The sequence below is a fragment of the Schistocerca serialis genome, chromosome 5 (assembly GCF_023864345.2).
Source record: "Schistocerca serialis cubense isolate TAMUIC-IGC-003099 chromosome 5, iqSchSeri2.2, whole genome shotgun sequence".
NCBI lineage: Eukaryota > Metazoa > Arthropoda > Insecta > Orthoptera > Acrididae > Schistocerca > Schistocerca serialis.
The window spans coordinates 119,264,684-119,289,883 of record NC_064642.1 but is presented as its reverse complement, the minus strand read 5'-3'; the positions used below and the strand labels follow the sequence as shown (position 1 = coordinate 119,289,883).

The following is a 25,200-nucleotide window of genomic DNA, read 5'->3' as shown; positions in this document are numbered from 1 at the left end:
CAATCTGGGATGTCAAATCATGGAATCAACAAAAAGTCCCATAGATAAAGCAACTCCTGGTAATAGTGCAGTCAGAATACACATCGAAGACATGCAGCATCCCTCTATATCATGTCACATGAAAAAACAAATGACAAAAATTACATTTTTCCCTGAGACATTGAAGTCTCTTCTTTATCTACGATAATTATTGAAGCAGAAGAAATGAATTAAAATTTGTGCTGAAGTTGCGACTCAAACACAGGTCTTCTTACTTGCTAGACAGAAATGCTAACCATTACACCACCACATCATGATGGTTAACATTGCTGCACGAAGTACTCAAGTTGGGTCCCCTCCCCAACACAAACTTCAAATCATTTCTTCTGCTTACTTTCCCTTACATTGTCACTATTGTCAGTGCTCTCCGGCTTTGGAATAGCACCCCAGCACTGGATATCATGGGTAGGTCCTGTACCATAGGTGATCTTATAGATCTTATAATTACATTTTCCCTGAGACATTCAATAGGGAAAATAAACAGATAATATGATTTGAAGTTTGTGTTGGGAAGGGCACTCAACTTGGGTAGTTCATGTAGCAATGTTAACCATAGTGCTGTGGTAGTGTATAGTTAGCATTTCTGCCTAGCAAGCAAGAAGATCCAGGTTCGAGTCTCAGCTACAGCACAAATTTTAATTCATTTCTTCTGCTTCAGTCATTATTGTAAATGACAAAAACTTCCGGACAGTTTTCTATTCCTAATTATCTTACTAATAAATGGATTCAACTATCATAAATATCATTCATTGTCTACATAGAAGTAGGGTTAAGCATCATTCTACTTGGGTAATGTGTGAGATCACAGTTCTTGATGTGCATTGCTGAGAAACACTTTTGTTGGCTGGAATCACGAGTATTTCAAACTGGTTTCTTAAAAGGTTGCTAGACCTATCACTGGATATGTTTCTGGAGTTACTGGTATTGCATTTGCATTTAATCATAGGTTTTTTCTTCCCTTTAAATGACAGACCCATCTGCATCAAAAGTGAAACTTTTTTCACATCTATCACAAGCAAATTTCCACCCCACTTTCTACAAACGCAATCACCAGAACTTTTATTAACATGAGACCTGGTGTATTCTGATAGGTCACTTGGTGTGTTTGTTTTTTTTTTCCACACTTTTTGACCTCATCATAATAACATAAAGTCTCATACTCAGGGAATGAGTGTTCACAAGCAGATTTGGGAATGCTGCATTACCACTCTGGACAAGATCCTAGTAGAAGTGGTTTCCTGTGGTGGAGTTTCAAGTGTATGTCTGTGTCATGTAGATGACATGTAGTGCTGGTTCAGTGTAGTGTTGGATTTGTGTTGTTATGAATGAAGGGAAAGGAGAGAGTGAAACCCGGTGCTGGCACATAAACTCCAAAGGCCTCCCATGCTTAACATCTCCATACATCTGATGGATTACCATCAACAGTGGCACTTGTCCTCACTTGACAAGGCACCTCAGAGAGGTTTGGAAATTAGTCCAGGAAATTGGTGTAAAGACTGGTTGTTCTCACTAGGAACACAAGGAATCAGAGATATGATTTATTTAATCACAGAGTGACATCAAAAAGAATATAATGAAAGTAGTTTACACACCTTGAACACATTTAATGATTGAAAGCCTGGAGGCCCATGCTTGCCCTTATAAAGACATTCTCCACATCAGGTGTTGCTGGTGTACAGCCATGCATGCATGGCAGATTGGTGAAGGTGGTCAGTGGCTGTACTCCCCTGGTGACCATCTTGGTAGTTGTGGGCACACCATTTGAGTGTCTGTGAATACTAGGGTTGCCTGTGTCTGCTGTGGGTGGTAAGTATAGTAACTGGCAGGCTATTACACTACTACTACTACTACTACTACTACTACGACTACTTTGCAATTTGGGGGGGGGGGGGGGGGGGGGAGGAAGCTGGTATCACCATCCACAATGCTATGACCAAACAGATGCCGTTGATGGTGCCAGGGCTGGCAGTCAAAAATGAGAAAAGTTCCTGATCTGCCTGTAGTGGCACATTTGGATGAAAGTAAGTGGGATGAGGGCAGTCGTGCCACCTATGAACCCCTTATACAAAAGTTACAATAAATTAAATTTACTTTAATAAATTTAAATTAATATTTCATGGGGTGAGTGTTGTGTCACTGGCAAGAGCAGTGACAATGGTGGACTGGAGAGAAGAGGCTCTAGCGACAAAGACCCGGCTTCCTTCACCAGTGACAGTGGCATTTGCTCAGTGTACAGAGAGGTGTTGGCACTTGCCACAGGTAGCAAACTTGCTGTTGATTCTGATGAAGCTCTGACCACTGGGCTAGGTGTGCATAACCAGACCTGTTCGACACTTGGAGCAGCGGGACTGACAAAGAATGAGTCAGTAGGTGTATGATCCAAGGAAAGGAAAAGGCTCTGCACCCATCCTGGGATACAAATGGTTCTGGTGGTATGTCACGAGTCTATCTTTAGTGTGTACCATGAAGATATGGTGATCATGCTGGCAGTGGATAATGCCTGGAATCCAGTGAGAGTGCTATCCAAATGCCTAGCCCAGATTGGTGTGCCAGGCATAAACATTGACAAAACCAGTGCTATAGGAGAATACCCTACTGGCAGCAAGAGAACATGCAGCATCCATAACTGATAGCTGTGCAGCAGCTCATCAGAACTCTTGGCTCCAATTAGCATCTTTCTGTACGAGCTTAAAAAAATGTGAGTGCCTCATTGGCCAGGAAATCTTCTGCAGGCTTGTGCATCTGCATCTTAAATTTTCAGACAAGGCATTCCAGATTACTGTTTGGCTGTGTATGGATGGGAGATGTTGTGATGTGGCAGTTGCCATTTTGTGTACAGAAGTCCTTGAAAGATTGCGCCATGAACTGAGGACCACTATCTACAAGCAAAGTGCAAGGCAAGTCTTCTATGGAGGATACCTTCTACAGGGCCTTGACAGCCACATCTGCTATCACACATGAACAACGAATGGCATAGGGAAAGTGACAAATGCATCAGTTGCCAATAACCAGAAAGCAAAATCAAAGTGGCTGTGTAGGGGCTGACCGTGGCAAAAATACACACCATTTGCTGACTTGAAGGTGTTTCACATCCCAGTCCATGCCTGACCAAAACACCTAGTGGCATGGCAGAAATTTTGTTTGATAGACCTCCTTGTGGCCCTGATGCAATAAACAGGGAACCCCTGCAGCAGAGCCGCTGGAACCACGAAGTGGACAACCTGCTGAAGTACCAGATCTGCCACTACAGCAGAGGCAGTACAGGAACTGGTGATGGGGAAGCCATCCACTGTGTGCCACACCACCATATCCAGTTGGAAACAAAGCAGTTCCCTTTGGTCAGATATGAGGGGTCAGGGCTAGGACAGAGCATCTGTGTTTGCATTTTGCCATGTGGGAAACAAATGGATCTCATAATTGCGCCATCAAGAACAAGAAGTCAATACTGAAGATGATTAGTAGCCTTGTCCTATAAGGATGCCAGTGGCCTTAACAGGGAAACTGAGTGCTTATGATCAGTAATTAAATGAAATTTTGTGCCATAGGACACAAGATATTTTATTATGACACAGACAGTAGCAAGAGCTTTTTTCACCTGAGAATAATCCTGCTGAGCCAAGTCAAGTTTTATAGATGTAAAGACAACAGGCTGTTCAGAGTCATCTGATAAGCCATTAGCCAAGACTACCCCCCTATCCTGTACAGGAATGTGTCCATTGCCAGAACCAGATGCTTGTTGGGTTGAAATGTGGCAAGAAATTGCACAGAGCTAAGATTAACCTTAACCTGCAGAAAAGCACACTCAAAGGTTTCAGACCTAACAAAAGGAGCATTTTTTTTTTTCGAGGCAACAGGTGCAAGGGGTGAATGAAAGCAGGCATTCTAGGCATAATCTTTCTATAGTACACTACTTTGCCAAGGAAAGCCTGAAGTTCTTGCAGATCAGACAGGTGGGGCAAAGGTGTTACGGCAGTGAAATATTGTTCCCTGGGGTGCACACCCTGCTTGGAAATTTCATGACCCTAATAAACAAAGGAAGGGTGGAAAAAGTGAGACTTAGCCAGATTATAATTGAGGCCTGTAGTTTGTAGAACAGTAAATAAAGAATAGAGGTTATGTAGGTGGTATTCTGTGGTAACACTTGTCACAAAGATATCATCAAGATCACAATGCAGTGAGGGGCAACTATCATAACCTATTCTAAAAAATGTTGAAAGGTGGCAGACACAGTAGCAACCCAAAACATTAGCAGTTGGTACTGATAAAGGCCAAAAGGTGTATTAACCAGAAACAACTGTTCTGATGCCTCATCCATTGGAAACTGTCATTTTTTAAAAAGAATTGACCCCCAGCCAACTTTGTGAGCCTCTCCTCCACACAAAGTAGGAAGTAAGTGTCTAAAACTGCCGATGCATTGAAGTTGCCACAGAGCTGAAGTTGACTGGATGGCTTCATTACCATCACTAATGGTGTAGCCCATTCATTTGAGGAAATCAGTCCAGTCACTCCCAATGATGTTAAGCAATCCAGCTCTGTTTTAACCTGGTCACATAGAGCTTCTGGTGCTTGCCACTCCCAAAAACTAAGAGCTTGTGGGTGGTGCATACTGTGAAATTTTTACAGAACCTTGCCCTGGGGCAACCAGATCTGGAAACTCAGAATGCAAGTAATCCAGTCTGTGATGCAGCACTTGGTCTGACACCAGATGCACTGCATCCACAATATAAAAACCCTTAACTCAAATTTTCAACATTCACATTGTTAACCACCAGGTATGTAATGGAACTGACAACTGACATCTATGACAATAGGCCCACCGCTTTGGGGCAGGTTGCCCACTGGTGCTGTATGAAACAGGAGGGACATGAAGGAAGTGGCATTCACTGTTCCTGCTGTTGATGATGTGTTTGTCCCTGTCAGCTTCATTGGCTTGTTTGTATGTGATTACAACTTCTTGCCCCAGAATGCAAGGCTCACACCACACCAAGCATCTAACTGGTGACCCATGGTGCGGGCAACCTCAAACGACTGTACATTATTCAAAACATCTTCTAACATAGTCCTCAAACTGAAGGGCACATTGATGTACCTCCTTATCTGGGATTGAACAAATGATTGCATCTCTGACCCTCGTTCCCTCATGAGACTCCTGAGAATTAGCCATGACAAGCCAACACCTATGACTGGGACTGTGAAGCTCAGCCACCTAAGCTTGATGTGATTGATGCAGCTGTCTGTGACATGGGCAGTCAACACTTGTAGTGACCACATAAATACACTTTTGGTGATAGGAGGACAGCAAACTGAATGTATCACGAAAAGATGATGATGCTGGTTCTTACAGAGGAGCTAACTGGCAGGCAAAGTAAATGATACATATGAGAGAGTATGCATGATAAGAAAAGAGCCTTGTTGGCTCCCTGGAAGTCATGAAATGTGATCAAAGCCATTTCTCATATGCTCCACAGTCTTTGCTGGTTTCATAACACTGACACTGGGGTAAGGGGGGCGGGTGGGGGGGGGGGGGGGGGGAGACAGATGAACCTCTGGCACCATTGTAGTCAACATCCAGAGACTGCACCATTAATGTAAAATAAATGTGCTACTCATTTACAGGTAAAGGAGCCAGGGAATGGAATAGATTACCAAGAAATGTCTTAAATCTCTTGTCTGAGACAGTGAAATGTTTCAGGAGGAATCTAAAGCCCGTTTAGTGACAAATTAACAGAACTGTAGTCATAAGTAATTGAGCAGATGTACAATCAGTGTATTAAGTAGAATATTTCCAAAGAAGGATAAAACTTACATTCCAGTGTAGCTTATTAGTGGTGGTGGTGGTGGAGATGATGATGATGATGATGATGATGATGAAGACAGTGACAATGAAAATGATTGTTATCATTATCATTATTATTATTGTTTCTTTCCTTTCTCAGATGTTATGTCTGGTTAAAAATGGAAAGTGATGCGGACCTTGATCAAGCGTGACTTCCTTTTAACTGTGCAGTATATGTTATATTGCATTTAGGAACTTTCGGGTAATTGAACATGTATCAATAATTAGAGATTTCTGCAGTTATATATATATGTTTGGATGTAGCTGTATTGCATTGATGTACTGGTGGATATTGTGTGGTATGACTCCTGTAGTTGATAGTATAATTGGCATAATGTCAACTTTATCCTGATGCCACATGTCCTTGACTTCCTCAGCCAGTTGGATGTATTTTTCAATATTTTCTCCTATTATCTTCTCTATATTTGTTGTATTGGGTATGGGTATTTCGATTAGTTGTGTTAATTTCTTCTTTTTATTGGTGAGTATGATGTCAGGTTTGTTATGTGGTGTTGTTTTATCTGTTATAGTGGTTCTGTTCCAGTATAATTTGTATTCATTATTCTCCAGTACATTTTGTGGTGCATACTTGTATGTGGGAACGTGTTGTTTTATTAGTTTATGTTGTATGGCAAGTTGTTGACGTATTATTTTTGCTACATTGTTATGTCTTCTGATGTATTCTGTACTTGCTAGTATTGTACGTCCGCTTGTGATGTGATCTACTGTCTCTATTTGTTGTTTGCAAAGTCTGCATTTATATGTTGTGGTATTGGGATCTATAATAATATGCTTGCTGTAATATCTGGTGTTTATTGTTTGATCCTGTATTGCAATCATGAATCCTTCCATCTCACTGTATATATTGCCTTTTCTTAGCCATGTGTTGGATGTGGCTTGATCGATGTGTGGCTGTGTTACATGGTATGGGTGCTTGCCATGTAGTGTTTTCTTTTTCCAATTTACTTTCTTCGTATCTGTTGATGCTATGTGATCTAAAGGGTTGTAGAAGTGGTTATGAAATTGCAATGGTGTAGCTGATGTATTTATATGAGTGATTGCTTTGTGTATTTTGCTAGTTTCTGCTCGTTCTATAAAGAATTTTCTTAAATTGTCTACCTGTCCATAATGTAGGTTTTTTATGTCGATAAACCCCTTCCTCCTTCCTTTCTGCTTAATGTGAATCTTTCTGTTGCTGAATGTATGTGATGTATTCTATACTTGTGACATTGTGATCGTGTAAGTGTATTGAGTGCTTCTAGGTCTGTGTCACTCCTCACTCCATTTCACTACTCCAAATGAGTAGGTCAATATTGGTATAGCATAAGTATTTATAGCTTTTGTCTTGTTTCTTGCTGTCAATTCTGTTTTCAGTATTTTTGTTAGTCTTTGTCTATATTTTTCTTTTAGTTCTTCTTTAATATTTGTATTAGCTATTCCTATTTTTTGTCTGTATCCTAGATATTTATAGGCATCGCTTCTATGCAGTTGCTGTGGTTATCCAATGTGTAATCTTCTTGTTTAGTGTGTTTTCCCTTGACTATGCTATTTTTCTTACATTTGTCTGTTCCAAAAGCTATATTTATATCATTGCTGAATACTTCTGTTATCTTTAGTAATTGGTTGAGTTGTTGATTTGTTGCTGCCAGTAGTTTTAGATCATCCATGTATAGCAAATGTGTGATTTTGTGTGGGTATGTTCCAGTAATATTGTATCCATAATTTGTATTATTTAGCATGTTGGATAGTGGGTTCAGAGCAAGACAGAACCAGAAAGGACTTAATGAGTCACCTTGGTATATTCCACGCTTCATCTTTATTGGCTTTGATGTGATATTATTTGAATTTGTTTGGATATTAAGTGTGGTTTTCCAATTTTTCATTACTATGTTAGGAACTGTATCAATTTAGGATCTACTTTGTATATTTCCAGTATTTGTAGTAACCATGAGTGGGGTGCACTATCAAAAGCTTTTTGGTAATCAATGTATGTGTAGTGTAGTGACCTTTGTTTAGTTTTAGCTTGATATGTCACCTCTGCATCTATTATCAGTTGCTCTTTACATCCTCGTGCTCCTTTGCAGCAGCCTTTTTGTTCTTCATTTATAATTTTGTTCTGTGTTGTATGTGTCATTAATTTCTGTGTAATGCCTGAAGTTAATATTGTGTATATTGTTGGTAGGCATGTTATGAGGCGATATTTTGCTGGGTTTGCTGTGTGGGCTTGACCTTTAGGTTTCAGATAAGTTATTCCTTGTGTATGTGTATCAGGGACTGTGTATGGGTCTGCAATGTAACTGTTAAATAATTTAGTTAGATGTGAATGTGTTGAGGTGAACTTCTTTAGCCAGAAATTTGCTATTTTATCTTTTCCAGGGGCTTTCCAATTGTGAGTAGAATTAATTGCTCGGGTGACTTCATGTTGCAAAATTATCACTTCAGGCATTTGTGGTATCATCTTGTATGTGTCTGTTTCTGCTTGTATCCACTGTGCATGTCTGTTATGTTGTATCGGGTTTGACCATATGTTGCTCCAGAAGTGTTCCATGTCTGTTACATTTGGTGGATTGTCTATTTTAATGTGTGTGTTACCTATTGTCTGGTGAAATTTCTTTTGGTTTGTGTTGAATGTTTGGTTTTGTTTCCTTCTATTTTCACTTTCTTTGTATCTTCTAAGTCGTTTGGCCAATACTTGTAATTTCTGCTTCTTTTCATCTAATTGCTCTATCGCTTCTTGTTGTGAGATTTTACCTAACCTTTTTCGTTTTTTGTCTGATATTTTATTTCTTATAAATTGTGTTAGCTGTCTGACGTCTTTTCTCAGTTTTTCTATTCTAACCTGTAGCCTGTGTTGCCATGCTGGTTTTGTTGGTTTCTTCTGTGTGTTGGTTGGTTCTGATCTCTGCCTAGTGTGTATATTTAGTGTAGTGAGTGCTTCTATATAAACCAGTAGTTGTAACTCTTCCATAGTTGTATTTTCATTTATTTTGTTGTGTATGATTGTGTTGATAGTTGTTATTGTTGTTTTGACTTGTGGGTTATTTGGTGGTCTATGCAAGAATGGTCTAATGTCTGTATTTGTGTCTTTGTATTATATATATATCAGCTGAAATTTTTCTTCTATATCTAACATGTGTGTCACTTCGCGTTCTATTTGTGCTTGTTCTGGTGGCTGTCTTAAGATTTCATTTTCCACTGATTGTTTAATTGATGCGTGTTGTTCTTTGTTTGTTTGCTCTGGAATGTTTGAGTCCATTACTGTATTTTCTTCTTCTTCTGATTGCACATTATTTTGTTCTAATGTTTGTTGTACTTGTGTTCTATGTTTTCTAATTCTGACTGGGATATCCTGTTAGTTTTGATTATTACATGGATCTGATCAGCTAGTCATTGTTCTGTTAACAAATTTATCTGGGTATCTGGTAATAAATGTTGTGTATACTTGTGATCTGTATCCAATTGTGTTGGTTCCTAAGTTTGTTGCTTGGTAATAACAGAACATGAGGTGTCGGTTAACTTCATCTGACCATCTCATCCTCTGTCTTTGTTTTCCTTCTAGAGTGGTTGCAGGAAGCATATCCTGCAAAACACCTCTATTTGGATTTAAATCATTTTCCATGTGGCTAGCAGTGTTGTTACCATTGTGGACGGGCATAGGGTTCAAGCGTCGTCCCCGACCACGACAGCACTTGTCCGAGGCTTCATTAGTTCTTTCCTGAACCAACTAATCACACTAAAAGGGGGGTTAGCCCTATTAGTGGTTTGTTCTTTTCATCACCTTTTACGACTGGCAGAACATACCGGAGACCTATTCTTTTCCCGGGCCTCCACGGGGTTATTGTTAGTTATTATTATTATTATTATTATTGAAAGTTTTATCCATTATTGATATGGAACACTGTAATGAATGAAGGTTTTCAGAAATAACTGCAACTAATAGCCTTTTGTAATGCTTCAGTTTTATTATTATATCATGACCAGTTTTGAATTGCCTAGCAACTCATCATCAGATGGTACATACTGTTAATGAAACAAACAATTGTTAAAAATATGTACCATCAGATGGTACATACTGTTAATGAAACAAACAATTGTTAAAAATATGTACCATCTGATGATGAGCCACTAGGCAATTCAAAACTAGGCAAGGTGTAATAAAAACTGAAGCAGGTGGAGCTATTTCTGAAAAGCTTTGTAATAATAATTTCCATCATTGATGGGTTACTGAACTATCAATTACAGTTAGTTTTTTGAGATAACTACTCAGGGACAATAGTAGTATAGATAACTATTCAGGGATGATAGTAATATATTATCAGAGCTAGAGAAGATTGGAGTGTGAATAGGCAATACAGTATGGAAATAACAGTGAAGGAGTAGTAACAGAATGCCAGTGATGAAGTAATGGAGTTGTAGCCCAGAGAGACTGCAGGAAAACAAGGAGAGGGAGAAATCCAAATTGCAAGAACATTAAAGCATGTGTGTAAATCATCATAGTTGAAGCCTATGGCCTCTTCCAGATCTGAGCTGTCAAATTTGCAGTTAGCCACAGTAAGTGGTGGCCTTTTGTAAGGTAGGCAGTTGGTTAGCTGTCATAGTCAAATAGAAGACTGTCAGTACTTACAGCAAAGCTGGTAGATGATAAGACTGCTTTCTCATGTGGCCCTTACCTTTGTTCAGATACAAAAAGGCTATTGAAAACTTCAGTAAGGGTTAATGGGTGCCTGTAGAAACCAGTCTTACATCTGGATTAGTCACAGGAGAATGATCTGCAAGCTGCAGAATTGGGAAGAACTGGTGTAGGTATCAATAGAACATTGCAAAGGTGCATTGGTTAATGGAATGCCACTTTGGATGATGAGGACAAATGTCACATAGAACATTGCTCCTCTCAAGACACAATAAGTAGTAGTCAAAGCTCTGGGAAAGGGGCAGAATGTAGCCTGTCTGTAAAGGCCCTGGCAAGATTATCCACCTATTTGTATAATGCCTGTTTGCTGCTACATATATGGCTTCCATGGATGTCACGGCAAAAGTAAAAGCTTTTGGCTGTGGAAAGCATGACACTTAGCTACATGAAGGTGCTGTTGGTGATGGTGACTTTGATACAGATTAAAGTTTTTATGAAGCTACCAGAGAGGTAGAGATCAACTTCCCTGGTGGCTTCATAACACCCCTCCCAGGATTAGCATCTCTGAAGTTCTCTTTTCTGGGGATTCTTCCCACTACATTAGTTTCCCATTCCTTCCACAGGCTTAGTTGGACAACCGTTGCATGCTACACACTACATATGCGATTGACTGTTATAGGCTACACAGCATCTGTTTTCAGTGTAAGCTGAAATACGTATTATTTCTGCCTCTCACTGTACCAGATTAAGATACATTATTTTCGTGAAATAAATCGTTTTAACTCTGTTGTAGGATGCGGACGAGTATGTCACAAAGGCATTTTTGGCAAAATTGTCATTATTTCTCTCAAATAAGAGATGCCCAGTGGATTTTTTTTCACTGTATGCTTTCATTGGTATGATTATGCAGACTGATCAGAGAAGAGATCTAAATTCCTTATTTTCTAATACAGTAAATGCACAATGGCAATACATTCGAAGACAATACAAAATTCATGAAGGTAAGCTTCCTGACAACAAAGATGACACTTTGTTTTTTAACCTTTCTCATCTGATTTTCATACTTTTATTTGCAGACCATTTTTCCTTTGAAGTTTTTATTAACAAACATCAAGATATGTTACCTGACAGTAGCATTGTTGCATTGGTGTGCCTGTTAGCTTCATCCTGGAAGGTAGAACGAAATCTAGTGAGAAAATGTCTGGAATTCTTCTTCTCTGTAATGCTGCAGCACCAATTTGCTGATATAAGGCTGCAAAAGGAATACTATCTAGAGTTGTTTGAAGCAATGTGCAAAAGCAGAGTTTTGGATATTTCAGATAAAAAACGTGACAAGTTTAATGCTGTAAGTAAATATACTTTATTTCTTAAATAATGATATGAACCATACAAAATGAACATCATTAAAATGTGTGGTTTGTTTTTTAATGTGTGGCTGGTATTTTTATTCCTGACTTAAATAAAGCAAGCAATCATACAACAGTAGAAATACACATTTTTGACTAATTTCATTTATGTGAATAAGGTCTGGAACAAATTTTCAGTTATTATGAAATAGTCATTGGCTTGCAGGTTCAGCAGGTCTGAATATTTGGCACTAATAAGCTTCATGACATTGCACCTTCTTTGATTTCATTTTAGTCCATTTAATTCTTTCATCATTTTCCTTAGGTACATACTACAACATTTATACATCTCTTTAGAGAATAATACAACACAGAGAAAAATTTGTTCACCCTTTGAATACTTTATACATGTTTGATTTCTGATACAGCTTATATTTAGAACAAGAGTTCTGAAAGAAATATTTCTTTTTCTTTTTTGCAAAAAGAATATTAACAGCTAACTTAATTTTTGTTTCCTATGTTGAAGATGTAGACTAAAAGTTGAATATAGTATATATGTTCAAATGGATGTAGGTTGCAGTAGCTATTCTGACATGAAGAGGCTTGCACAGAACAGACTACTGTGGAGAGCTTTATCAAACTAATCTTTAGACTGAAGATGGCAGCAGAAGCAGCAGCAGCAGCAGCAACAACAACAACAACAACAAGTTACCCTTTAAGATAAGGACTTAATTTCAGTCACTTTTGTGTGTAAGAGATAATATGCTTTACGCTGAAAAAAATGAGAGTTGTGAATGAAAAATATTTCATTTGTTATGTATAAGAAGATCAATCAGTGCTCTATTATGTCCTGGATTTTGCTAACAATAAACATTAACTCTTTACAGCAAATGAGTTCTTTTAAAAAGTAGAAAGAACACTTATAAAACTAATATTTGTGTTTTATGCATCACAGTATACACTACAATGGACTGACTGTTTGTTACCTCATTTTGCAAATACTTGTGATAAAAAAAGACTATGGATGCAGTTAGTTCTCAAATTTAAAAAAAAGAAACTGTGTACTTTCGAAGTTTGTTTGCTTAGAACATAGGTGTACTGTAGAGAAGCATAGCTGTTTTTTCCACCCAGATTGTGCATTTTTTCGGAGGGTGATGGTTCAATCCTGTGTCCAGCCATTCTCATTTGGTTTTCCATGATTTCCCTAAATTGCCTTAGGTAAATGCTGGGATGGTTCCTTTGAACAGACACAGCTGACTTCCTTCACCATCCTTCCCTAATTCAGTGGGAACAATGACATCACTGTTTTGTCCCTTCCCCCAAAATTAACCAACCAACCATGCCTTTGTAAGTAATTTTTTTAATTTTTTAATTTCAGAATGTTAGGTCTATCCGACAAATGGCTGAGGTATTAATTGGAAAAATGTGGCTGAAAGGATCTGAGACATACCAAGTAGTGCCAGATTTTCCGAGAAGGTACTTCCATTTAGAACAGGTATGTATGGATGCTCTGTTGGCTTTTTAAATAACTTTATCTCCAAAGATAATATTTAAATTAGGTTAATTGAAAAACTGGTGTTGTGAATACTACCAGCAACCAAAAATCCATTTGAAATTAGAACCCAGTTAATAGGTTCCTAAAAACATAACCATCAAGAATTTGAGTGTATATAAACAAGTCAGTTAATAAAGTAATGGGAACATGATTAGTGTGCTTGGGGTGGGAAACTGCCCCTAAAGGCTAAAGAATCAGCAGTTGATGTAGAATAATAAAGCAATAGAAGGATAATATTTTCTCTTCACACTCTTTTACATTTCCCAAGATATTATGGTTTTGGTTAACATGCTAAGTCTATAATGCTTTGTAAACCCTTAGCACCAAGCATCTACACTCTTAAAGTCTATTAATTTCTACTGTAGTGCTAGGTTACGAGCATGTATGTGAATCATTTCTGTACAAATTCCAATGCCACTTTGATGGTGTCCTTGAATTCATTTCAGTAGGTCATTTTCTAGTTTTCGCCATTTTGCATTCAGTCCTCTATCTGCACATTTAGTCTTTCTCATGTTTTTAGTTTTCTTTACTAGCCTGTCAGTCGCAAATGATTTTTTTCTGTTGGTGGAGAGCTGAAATGCTGCTAATCCGCTCTGTTTCCGTATTGTTCTGCATAAGTTATTACCTTTAATTTGTGCCCACATCATATATTATTTTTTCTATTATGAAACTAGCTACTAACAAAAATGTTGTACTGTTACTGATAAAACAAATAGATAAGGCATGGGAGATCTGTTTTTGTACAAGGTTGGGAGGGTAATTACAGTCTGAAAGCCTGAGTGAGACCTTGGTATATTTTGAGAGGGACTGCTCGTCACTACAGATGCAGCAGCCACAGGTGGCAAGGCTGTATGGAAGGGACTTCTTGGTACAGAATGGATAGCAGCTATTGAAGTGGTGTTGGTGGTTGATAGGTTTGATATGGATGGAGCTGCTGATGAAACCATCTCTGAGTTGGTGGTCATGATCAAGGAAGGTGGCTTGTTGGGTTGAGGAGGACCAGGTGAATTTAATGGAGCTTAAGATGTTGAGGTTCTGGAGGAATGTAGATAGAGTGTCCTCACCCTCAATCCAGATCACAAAGATGACATCAGTGAATCTGAACCAGGGGAGGGGTTTGGGGTTCTGAGTGGTTAGAATGGATTCCTCCAGATGGCCCATGAATAGGTTGGCATAGGATGGTGCGATGCAGGTGCTATTAGCCATCACTGGATTTGTTTGTAGATAATGTCTTCAAAGGAGAAGTAATTGCTGGCAAGGATATAGCAGGGCATGACACCTAGGAAGGAGGTCCTTGGTTTGGAATCCATCGAACATTGGGGAAGGTGGTGTTCAATAGTGGCAAGGCCACAAGTATTAGGGATGTTAGTGTAAACGGAGGTGGTACAATAGTGATGAGCAGAGCACCATGTGGTAAAGGAACAGGAACTGTGGAGGCACCACAACCTACTTCAGTCCGATCACAAACATCACCTATCCCATGAAAGGCAGGGCTATCTGTGAAACCAGTCACGTGATCTGCAAGCTAAGCTGCAACCACTGTGGTGCATTCTATGTGGGCATGACTATCAACAAGCTGTCTGTCTGCATGAATGGCCACCAACAAACTGTGGCCAAGAAACAGCTGGAACATCCAGTTGTTGAGCATGTGACCCAACATGATGTTTTTCATTGCAATGACTGCTTCACAGCTTGTGCCATCTGGATCCTTCCCACAAACACCAGCTTTTCTGAATTGCACAGATGGGAACCCTGCCTATATATCCTATGTTTCCATAACCCTCCTGGCCTAAATCTTTGTTACTCATTGCCCTTTATCCACCTATCCTCCTCCCTGTTCCCATTCCAGCACCACACAGCCCTCTATTTCACCAGTGCAACCACAGTCTTTTTACTTCTCTCCTTCACTGCTCCCCTGCCCCCCCCCCCTCCCCCAGTGCACCCTCTGTCTGACCACCCAACTGCACCTAGCTACCCTACCCTCACCTCACCTCATCCCTGTTTGCTCCCACAAGCAGCCCTTTACCATTGCCCATTCCTAACCAGGTACCCTTCTCCTTCCCAGCCCCAGTCTCCACCTTATCCCCACCACTCAGTTTGTTTTTCCCATCATGCACCAGTGCTCGCAGTCTGGTCTTGGCAGAGACTGTGGTTTTTGTGTGTGCGTGCGTGCGTGTGTGTGTGTGTGTGTGTGTGTGTGTGTGTGTGTGTGTGTGTGTTTTGTCTAATTCTAATGAAACCCTGTTTGGCCAAAAGCTTTGTTTGACAGTCTTCTTGTTGTGCCTACTTGTGACTCAGCATGTCTGCTACATGATGAGTAGCAACTATCCTTTTCATAATATTGTCATTATTCCATACTGGATTTTCCATTGTTTGATAAAACCTGTTTTTAACCTTTTTTGCACTGTGGGCTGCAGTTACCTAAAAAAACCATAACCAAGGACTCAAATTTTAGTTGTACATTCTTTAGACATTTATCTAAACAATATTTATGATTTTTGAAAATCTGTTTCCATTTCAAGATACATCCAAAAAACCATTACTTTGGGGTACCAAAAGTACCAGTTGTGGGGAAGGCCAATTCTATAATTTCTAACAAAGAGATAGAGGGGCTGGCCAGTACTTACCTCAGCTCAGTACAGCCGAGGTAAGTACTGGCCAGCCCCTCTATCTCTTTGTTAGTATTTGTTTCACATCTCTATGAGATTTTCCATTAATCAATTCTATAATTTCTATTTGTCAAAATTTCAAAATTTTTACCTTATGTTCTTAAGATGATATCTCAAGGAACCTTAAACCATTTTTGATATCATTACTCATTACCAAGATCCAGAAGTTCAAATGTGCTGTATTTATGCCTGTAAAATATGTGCCTAATATCCAGTCTGAGGTATTAGCTTTAACTGACATATTGTACACATGACTAGGATTCTAGGCTCATCATTAGGGTTTTGAGGTCACAAAAGTATGTTTTAGTCAGAATTTTTTCAACTGTAAAACTTTATGGTGCACTGCCTCTGTATAATAAACACTTCACACGTCTACAGATAGGCCCCAAGTGATACTGCAGTGACAAAAAATGGGTTAAAAATGGCTTAACATGCCTGAAAAGAAGTTGAAATTACTCCCAAAAATTATATAAAACTGAAAAGACTGCCAATTCAGTAAAATATTTCCAATAATATTTTTACTTTTTTAATATACAAATTATAAGCAAGATGCTTTTGATGAATTGTGATAGATGAGCAAAATATCCAGAAATAATGTAAAACAAATTATTTTGCCTTAACTTATATTATGCATACTTATTTACTATTTACATGTGTTAAAGTATATAAATGTGTTGAAGTACATAAAAGAACTGTTAGAACTTTATTGACCTATAGAATTCATTTTATATAAGCAGCACATCCTTCTGTATCAGGGAAAAGAATGGAACCAGTCGAAAAATGCTCCTGTCAGAGCATGAAAAAGGTGAATATGTTCCTTTTTAAAGGGCTTTGACTGAAGAGTGGGGAACCAGCTGCCTCAATTTTCATTCCCCCTCCCTCATCAAAAATTTTGGGATGCAAACATGTTGTTGTTGTGGTCTTCAGTCCTGAGACTGGTTTGCTGCAGCTCTCCATGCTACTCTATCCTGTGCAAGCTTCTTCATCTCCCAGTACCTACTGCAGCCTACATCCTTCTGATTCTTCTTAGTGTATTCATCTCTTGGTCTTCCTCTACAATTTTTACCCTCCACACTGCCCCCCAGTACTAAATTGGTGATCCCTTGATGCCTCAGAACATGTCCTACCAACCGATCCCTTCTTGTGGTCAAGTTGTGCCACAAACTCCTCTTCTCCCCAATTTTATTCAATACCTCCTCATTAGTTATGAAATCTACCCATCTAATCTTCAGCATTCTTCTGTAGCACCACATTTCGAAAGCTTGATGCAAACATATTCGTGCTTTTTTGTGCTGAAAGAGAGCACAGAGAGTGAATGAGCTAGATACTTTCATGTTCCATGGATCATTTTGTATGATAAATCAGGATGATGTGGAACATTGCAAATTAATTTGTAAACATGGATTCATGCTGAACATTTATAAGGTTTTTTTTTTCCTTTAACTATACTGGAATATTTACAACAAACTTCGTGAGGGAACGAATATACTGTAAGCTGTAGTCAGAACACCCAACTCCTTAAGCATATATCTACAAAATGGTCATGGGTGAGCACCACATATTACTCTGAAAGCATGTTTTTGTGCAATGAAGTCTTTCTTTCTTAAAGATGATTCATCCCAGAACATTATTCCATACGACTTTATTGAGTGAAAATATCCAAAATATGTCAGCTTATTGATTTGCCTGTCTCTTAACATTTACTATGATTCTAAATCCAAATATGGCTAAATTAGGTTGCTTGTAGGCGTTCCAAAATCTGCTTTTCCAGTTTAAATGTCCAGCATTATGGACACTTAAGAATTTTAAAGTTTCCATCCTGTTTATTGTTGTCTCACCATGTGTTGCATTTATCATTGGTGTACTAGCATAGTACCTCTAGATGAGCAGAACTGAATATGTTGTGTCATTTTTAAATTGAGCGTGAGACCATTCACAGAAAACCAGTGAATAGTGAATAGACACTTTAAAGAAAATTGTTTACCATTTCTTCTTTTTCTGTATGTATGCTTGGATTGATTACAATACTAGTGTCATGTCACAAATAGCACTAATTCTGCTTGTTGTCTATTACATCACCTCAGTGATTTTGGAAAATGTTATCAGCAGAGAAACAGATCAGTACTTACTGACATCTCTCTTATCTCCTTTCTTAAGGAGAGGTTAAATAGTGGCATTTTCAGTCTTTCTGGAAAAAATACCTTTAGTCAGTGATCTATTGAATATTTCAGATAAGACTGGTCTTATTATGCGGAAACAAATCTTTAGTAGTCCATTGGATACACCATCAGAACCAGATGAGCTTTTATTTTTGAGAGACTGTATAATTTTCAATTTCAGGTAGACAAATTAGAGGTACATTCATATAATTGAATTTTATAGAGTTACTTTTTCAACATAGTGCTTACATGGAAACATTCCACGTGGGAAAAATATATCTAAAAACAAAGATTCTGTAACTTACCAAACGAAGGCATTGGTACATTGATCGAAACAATAATAAAAACACACACAAAAATTTCAAGCTTTTGCAACCCAAGGTTGCTTCATCAGGAAAGAGGGAAGGAGAGGGAAAGACGAAAGGATGTAGGTTTTAAGGGAGAGGGTAAGGAGTCATTCCAATCCCGGGAGCGGAAAGACTTACCTTAGGGGGAAAAAGGGACAGGTATACACTCGCGCCCACACACACACACACACACACACACACACACACACACACACACACACACAGAGTCAGTGAGACACAGTGGCAATAAAAGAGAGAGGGCTGGATGGAAGTAGATTCCCTGGGAACAAAAGAGAGAAGAGGCAGTGAAAATCAAAAATACAGATGAATGGAGACCATATATAGGCTTAGGGTCTAGCCCTCTCATACCAGCAAACTTTAACATGTAGGTATATGGGAGGGCACATTTAGGACCAAAAGCTTAACCACTTGGGTATAAGGGAAAAAATCAGTTGGACCCATAGAATTTTTGAGCAGTTGAGATAAGGTGGAGACAGTGGCAGTGGGAAAGAAAGGCAAAAGGAGACAATTTAAGTGAGAGAAGAGACAGTGCCAGAGGGATATACTGTAAATCAGTGGGAGAAAAAAAGGGAGGTAATGGAAGAGAGACATACAAAAAAAAAGCAGTGGCAGTGAGAGGAAATACTGAATAAGAAGTCTTAACTACATAGATAGACTGGGTAAAAGGATTTAGAATGTTTTGTTATAATACAGCTTGAATATGTTCGTGTGCCCACAATTTTTGGTGAGAGAGGTGGAATAAGTATTGGGGCAGCTGGTTTGCTATATTTCTGTCAGTTTTGAGCAGAAACATATTTGCCTTTTTTATGCCCCAACAGGAGTATTTTTCTGCTGGTCCTTATAAATGTTTCAATGAAAGTTTAGCCTTGTTTGAGGTTTTTGCTATCTCCTGATAGATATGATGGAAACCAATCAAAATTATCTCATAGTCCTGATAATTCTAACTTAATACTGTTGTATGGTCAACAGTATTAAAAGCTTTGAACATGTCTAAAAGTGTGCCTTTCATACACTCATCCTGGTTAAGAGCATCAAGTGCTGCCTTCGTAACACTGCTGTGGCTGATTATATACTTCTATCGCTCCAGAAAATAAAGTATGACCCATATAGAATGTTATATTTAATCAAATAGATTAGTAATCTTTCATTTATAATTAATTCTATTGTTGTTTTAGAATGATGGTAGAAGAACAGTGGGTCTGTAGTTTTCTCTGTTTTCTGCAATTAGCAGAAGAAGAACTCATGCCTATTAAAAATACTCTGGAAAGTTCAATGATGTTGCTCACTAACTGTGTTTGTTACAGGAGTTTGTATTTTCAATGGCTATTATGTTGCTGTCATCAACAAACATAATGAACATAATTTTTTCCTTAATACCAACACAATGGGAGACTAATTCATTAATGTCATTCACAGTATTAGTCTGAGTAAGTTCTGTGCTCTGTATCCATTGTTTTGGCACACAGATTAGTATTCCATCTATGTCCACTTACATTTTCTTTATAGTTTTTGTGTCATTTTACTGTCTTCAAGCTATGTGGTTAACAACTACATCATTGTAATTAGAACATTGGCTCACTGTGACACTTCTTGGTGGAACTGGAGTATTTATTGGTCTGCGAGGACTTTCTAATACCTACTGTATTCATTTGTTTTTGTCAGACATTGCTAATGCTGTAGGTAGTCCTGGAAGGGTCATTTCAAAATTTATTAAAATAATGTTGCAAACTTTAAGAATTTTACATTTGCATTGTTTTCTCTATACACCTCATCTTGAATTTTGTTTGGAGTTTTCTTGAAAAAATCTTGACTTTGACTTTTAATGAAATTTTTTTGCATGCCTGCAGTTCAGGGACTTTCTTCCACATCAGACTTTACTGTTATTGTATGCTAGAAATGGTGTGTGATTCAAAAATCTTTTACAGTTTTACCACACATTTCCTGCCCATATTTGTGACAACGTGGTTTATTAACAGTGCTGTCATTATGATTACTCTTTTTGCCTTGTTGACCAACAGTAATATGCAAAAACTCTTCAAACTGAAATTCATGGCATTAGTTTTCATTATGTTCAATGTCACTTTATTGCTTATTGACCAATCGTAAACTTCCTTCAGAGCTTCATTTGCTTATCAGAAAAGAGAATTTTTTCACCACGAGTTACACTACTGGGAAAGTCAGTGATGTATATCAGGAATAGTATTGGTCCAAATATGCTACCTTGCGGAACCCCCTATGTTAATGTATTTTGGTTCTGATAAGTGTTTTACTAAATTTTAGATCTATCTGAAGTATGTGTTATCTCTACCCTTTGTACCCTATCTGCCAGGTATGATCGAAACCAGTCATTAACTACCCCTCTTATTCCTAATGCTTCTAATTTATTTGATAGAATCTTGTGGTTACAAGCCTTAGAAAAATCCAAAAATATGCCTGTGACTCACTCATCTCTGTCAAGAGCATAAAGTACTATGTTTATGAATTCTACTATGGCTGTCTCTGTATTTTTGCCACTTCAGAAACCAAACTGTGATTCGCTTGAAAGATTGTATTTATTTGGGTAATTTATTAATCTGTCTTTTAGAATTGCTTCTATTATTTTTGAAAATGTGACAGCAGGGAAATAAGTCAGTAATTTTGTATGTCTTCTGTGTTACCTTTCTTAAGCAAAGGTACAACTCTTGCCTGTTTTAACTGCTCTGAAAATGTTTCTGATTTGAAGGATTCATTTATTATATTTGATAAAGGGCCTTGTATAATCTCTATGCATTGTTTCAGTACACACATTGGTACTTCATCTAAGCCTACTGACTTTTTACTTTTTAGTTTCTGAACAGTTTTATTGACTTCATTCTCTGTGGTTGGAAGTAACATCATTGTATTTAGTGCAACATTATTTACACGTGTTATATTTGTTTTGGGGAAATAGTTTGCTACGTGTTGTGCATCATTTATTATCTTATCCCCCTTCCTTAGTAGTATGTTATTCTGCATTTCTTTGCTTCTCCCCATTTCCTTTTTTATAACATCCCAGACAGCTTTGCTTTTATTCTGTGCATTATCTGTTATTTTGTCATTAAATGACTCATTTGTGGCAATCAGCACCTTCCTCTAGATCTTTTTGTATATATGATAGGAATTTAAGAATTCTGGATCATTGCGATTTTTTTTTTCATGGAACTGAGGTATTTAAGTGTTTGGGAGGACTTCTTAATACCTGATGTTATTCATCTGTTTTTGTGAGTTGTTGATACAGACATGCGTACTTTTGGAAATGCCTTTTCAAAGTTCAATTTAAATAATGTGAAGAATTTAGAGAATTTGATATTCACATTGGTTTCCTTATTCATTTCATCCCAGCTTTGTTTTGCTAGTTCCTTTGAAAAATCTTTTATTTTGATTTCTGATACATGTCGTTTGTAGGCTTATAGTTTAGGGAATGATTCGTTGCCTGATTTTACTGTTGTTGTTTGACAGAGATGATCTGCTAGTCCAAGAGCTTTTACAGCTACATCACATTTTTCCCTGTCCATATTTGTGACCACATGGTCAATTACTGATGCAGTCATTGTACTAACCCTTGTTGCACTATTGACCAACAGAGACATGCCAAAACTTTGAAGGATATTTATGAGAGTGCTACTGGATTCATTTACGATATTAGTGTTGATGTTAATGTGCCCACACAGAATTATGTTGACCTTTGTACTTGAGACTTTGTCTAGAACTTCTGTTAATTTACTCAAAAAAGTGTCCACACTACCCCTGGGAGATCTTTACACACACAAAATGATTAATTTCTTGGTGGTGTCAAGACCTGTTAATTCAATAGCTGATATTTCAAAGTGTTTGTCCTCACTTGCTGTGCTGAGGTCATGTCTTGATTTGAACTGTGTTCCTTTTCTGATATAAATGCATGATACTCCACCCCTTGAAGCAGTTCTGCAGCAAGAGTTTGCCCTTTCATACAATGATAACACTACTTGTTGGATTTCTGTCTCTTTGTGCCAGTGCTCAGTAGCACAAACTACTGTGCAGTTCAAAGATTGGAGCTCAACTTCTAATAGTTGTATTTTATTTTTTATTGACTGCATGTTTTGATGGAGGATTGTTAAGTCTGTGACATGCCCCATGTTACTCCTTCCAATTGTTTGTTTTTCTTTGTGACATCTGGTATGTGTGCTATTTGGAGTGTTAAAATCTGTCTTGTGAGTGATTGTTCCAGTATTTTTTAAAGTACTGGAGATATTCTTTAGGCAGGGGAACCTGTTGTCTGGATTTATCCTAAAAAAGACTTACTTTTCCTACTCATGACAGTTCCTACCCATGACAGCAGGTATTTGGCCATGTGTTGCCCAAGATCCACCCCCTATACTTTCATGAATCAGCTGTACCAATCTTCCCTTCACAATCCTGTTTAGGTGTAGGCCATGCTGAGTGAAACCCCATCTGTTGATAGTCTCAATGGTCACCAGAGAAACATGAGCAAAGTTGGCTGCCCTCAGAGCCATCCCTAACCCCACATCGATTTGCCTCACAGCTCCATCAAGGTACAATAAAATTAGTTCTGGTAGTTCCTGCCTTGGCTATTTTTTGTCTAGCCATTTTCCTCTTCCTCTTCACTCTAAAAACAGATATCACTCATCAGTCACAGTCCTCTTCTCAGCCCCTTGTGACAGGGAATGAATTCTATCATTTTTGTGTCCTGCTACTGAAAGTCATATCATTCATTTTTTAAGTTTCCATTATTTTGCATAAAAGTGCTTTGTTTTGCCAAATCTTCATTTGTGTGAAAATGTTCCTGAACAAAATAAGGTAAGAGTAACCTTTCTAAAAATCCAATTTGAGAAATAGAGATTTATATTTTAAAGAAATGTATTTTAACTGGAATATATTGTTTCATTTCATATCAAATAACACAACAGCAGCTTAAGATGTTGAATACAAACATAAATCTGGTGCTTTAAAAAGACAGCTGAAAGAAGACAAATTGGAAAAAGTAGCTAAAGGTTGTCCAATTATTACAAAAGTTTTGAAGTATCTGGAACCAGAGGAGTTAAAAGATGTGCAGCTTCTCGATATGTCAGAACCTACAACAGCCGCTGACAGCCAGCCCTCATGCCCTGTTGTTCACTCAGTTTCAGTCCAAAAACATGTAAAACAAATCACACAAGAACAAGATAAACTGGCTTCTGAACAGTTAACTGAACCAAAGGAAACAAATAAGACAGAGATACTCCTACTGTATGTCAGGAAAGTAATGAAAAATGTGCTAATCCAGATGTTAGTATAAATACTGATGACAGCAACAGTTATATTTTGAATGAACCTGGTACTTGGCTTCCAGTGATGAGTAGTGAACATTGACAGGAAATAACATCATCTTATGCTGGTTACTCAGCTTTTCAGACCAAATCAGAGTCTTTTCCAACTTACCCTTCAGAGAAAGATTTCCATGAGACATTGCTGTACATGAAAACAGCAAGTAACTAATCAAGTAAAAAATTTCCACGTGAATTGTTAACATAGAATGAGTCAAAAACAGTATTCATTGCTTACCTTGTACCATTTTTAAATCAGACCAGAGTAAACTTTCAAAAGAAGGGTTTTATATTTGAATTGTGAATTGTGGTTTATTTGTGTCATAATATACTTAATCTAAATCATTTGAGTCAGGTACAGGAGACATGTTAAATTGTGAAATATTTTTGCCATAAACAAAGAATAGCTGATGTTAATGAACAGCATAATAATAATACTAATAATAATAATAATAATAATAATATTTTGTTATACACAATTACAATAAAATCAGATACTTAATTTTCCCTTGCTCAAATTATCATTTCATCCTCTATGAATTCTTCTACTGAATAGTGGCATTTCTCCCACAGAATCTGCTGTAGCCTCATTTTTAAAATATCTGGCTTCATCTTAAATATACTTTTGCCCATTAACTTGTCGTGTATTATCATTGCCATATACTATGGGCCCATGCAAATAATCTCAACTGGTGTGGGTAGCATAAAATTATTTTTATTTCTTATGTTATACATATGAAGATTCTCCTCAAATAATTTTGTCTACTGTGTAGGTATATGGAGAGAACAGTTAGAATTTGTATGAGGGTAATCCCAAAAGTAAGGTCTCCTTTTTTTTGTAAGTACATAGACCTGTTTATTTCTACAATGGTTTACATCTGATTTAATTTGATTTGATCTGATTTGATTTTTATTGATCCAGCTGTATCATACAGCACAAATTGTACAATTGATATTGGACAGGTCAAAGAGTAGTTACAATAATACATAGTATTAGCAAAATAGTAGGCAAATTAAAAATAGGTACCTATTACAATTAATTTTGTTACATATTCAGAAATTCACTGACAGAATAGAAACAGTTCTTTATTAGAAATGCCTTTAGGTTAGCTTCAAATATTGGATGATTTATTTCCTCTGGTATCTTATTGCATAATATTACATCAATATTAATCATGCTCCTCTGATAGCTGGTTGTTCTATGACATTTTTGATGTATTTTGATTTCCCTCTGGTACTATAGTTGTGTACATTTTTGTTCTGTAGCAGTTTGCCTG

At 37.7% G+C, this 25,200-nt stretch overlaps 1 protein-coding gene across 1 annotated transcript in view; it reads left to right on the top strand.

Annotated features, from left to right (window-relative positions):
* LOC126481777 (uncharacterized) overlaps positions 1–25,200 on the top strand; it is a 173,231-nt gene that overhangs the window by 94,552 nt on the left and 53,479 nt on the right. Inside the window, exons 6-8 of the mRNA XM_050105732.1 lie at positions 11,299–11,506; positions 11,582–11,850; positions 13,230–13,346. Coding sequence (XP_049961689.1) covers positions 11,299–11,506; positions 11,582–11,850; positions 13,230–13,346 — 594 coding nt within the window. The remainder of the gene's footprint in view (positions 1–11,298; positions 11,507–11,581; positions 11,851–13,229; positions 13,347–25,200) is intronic.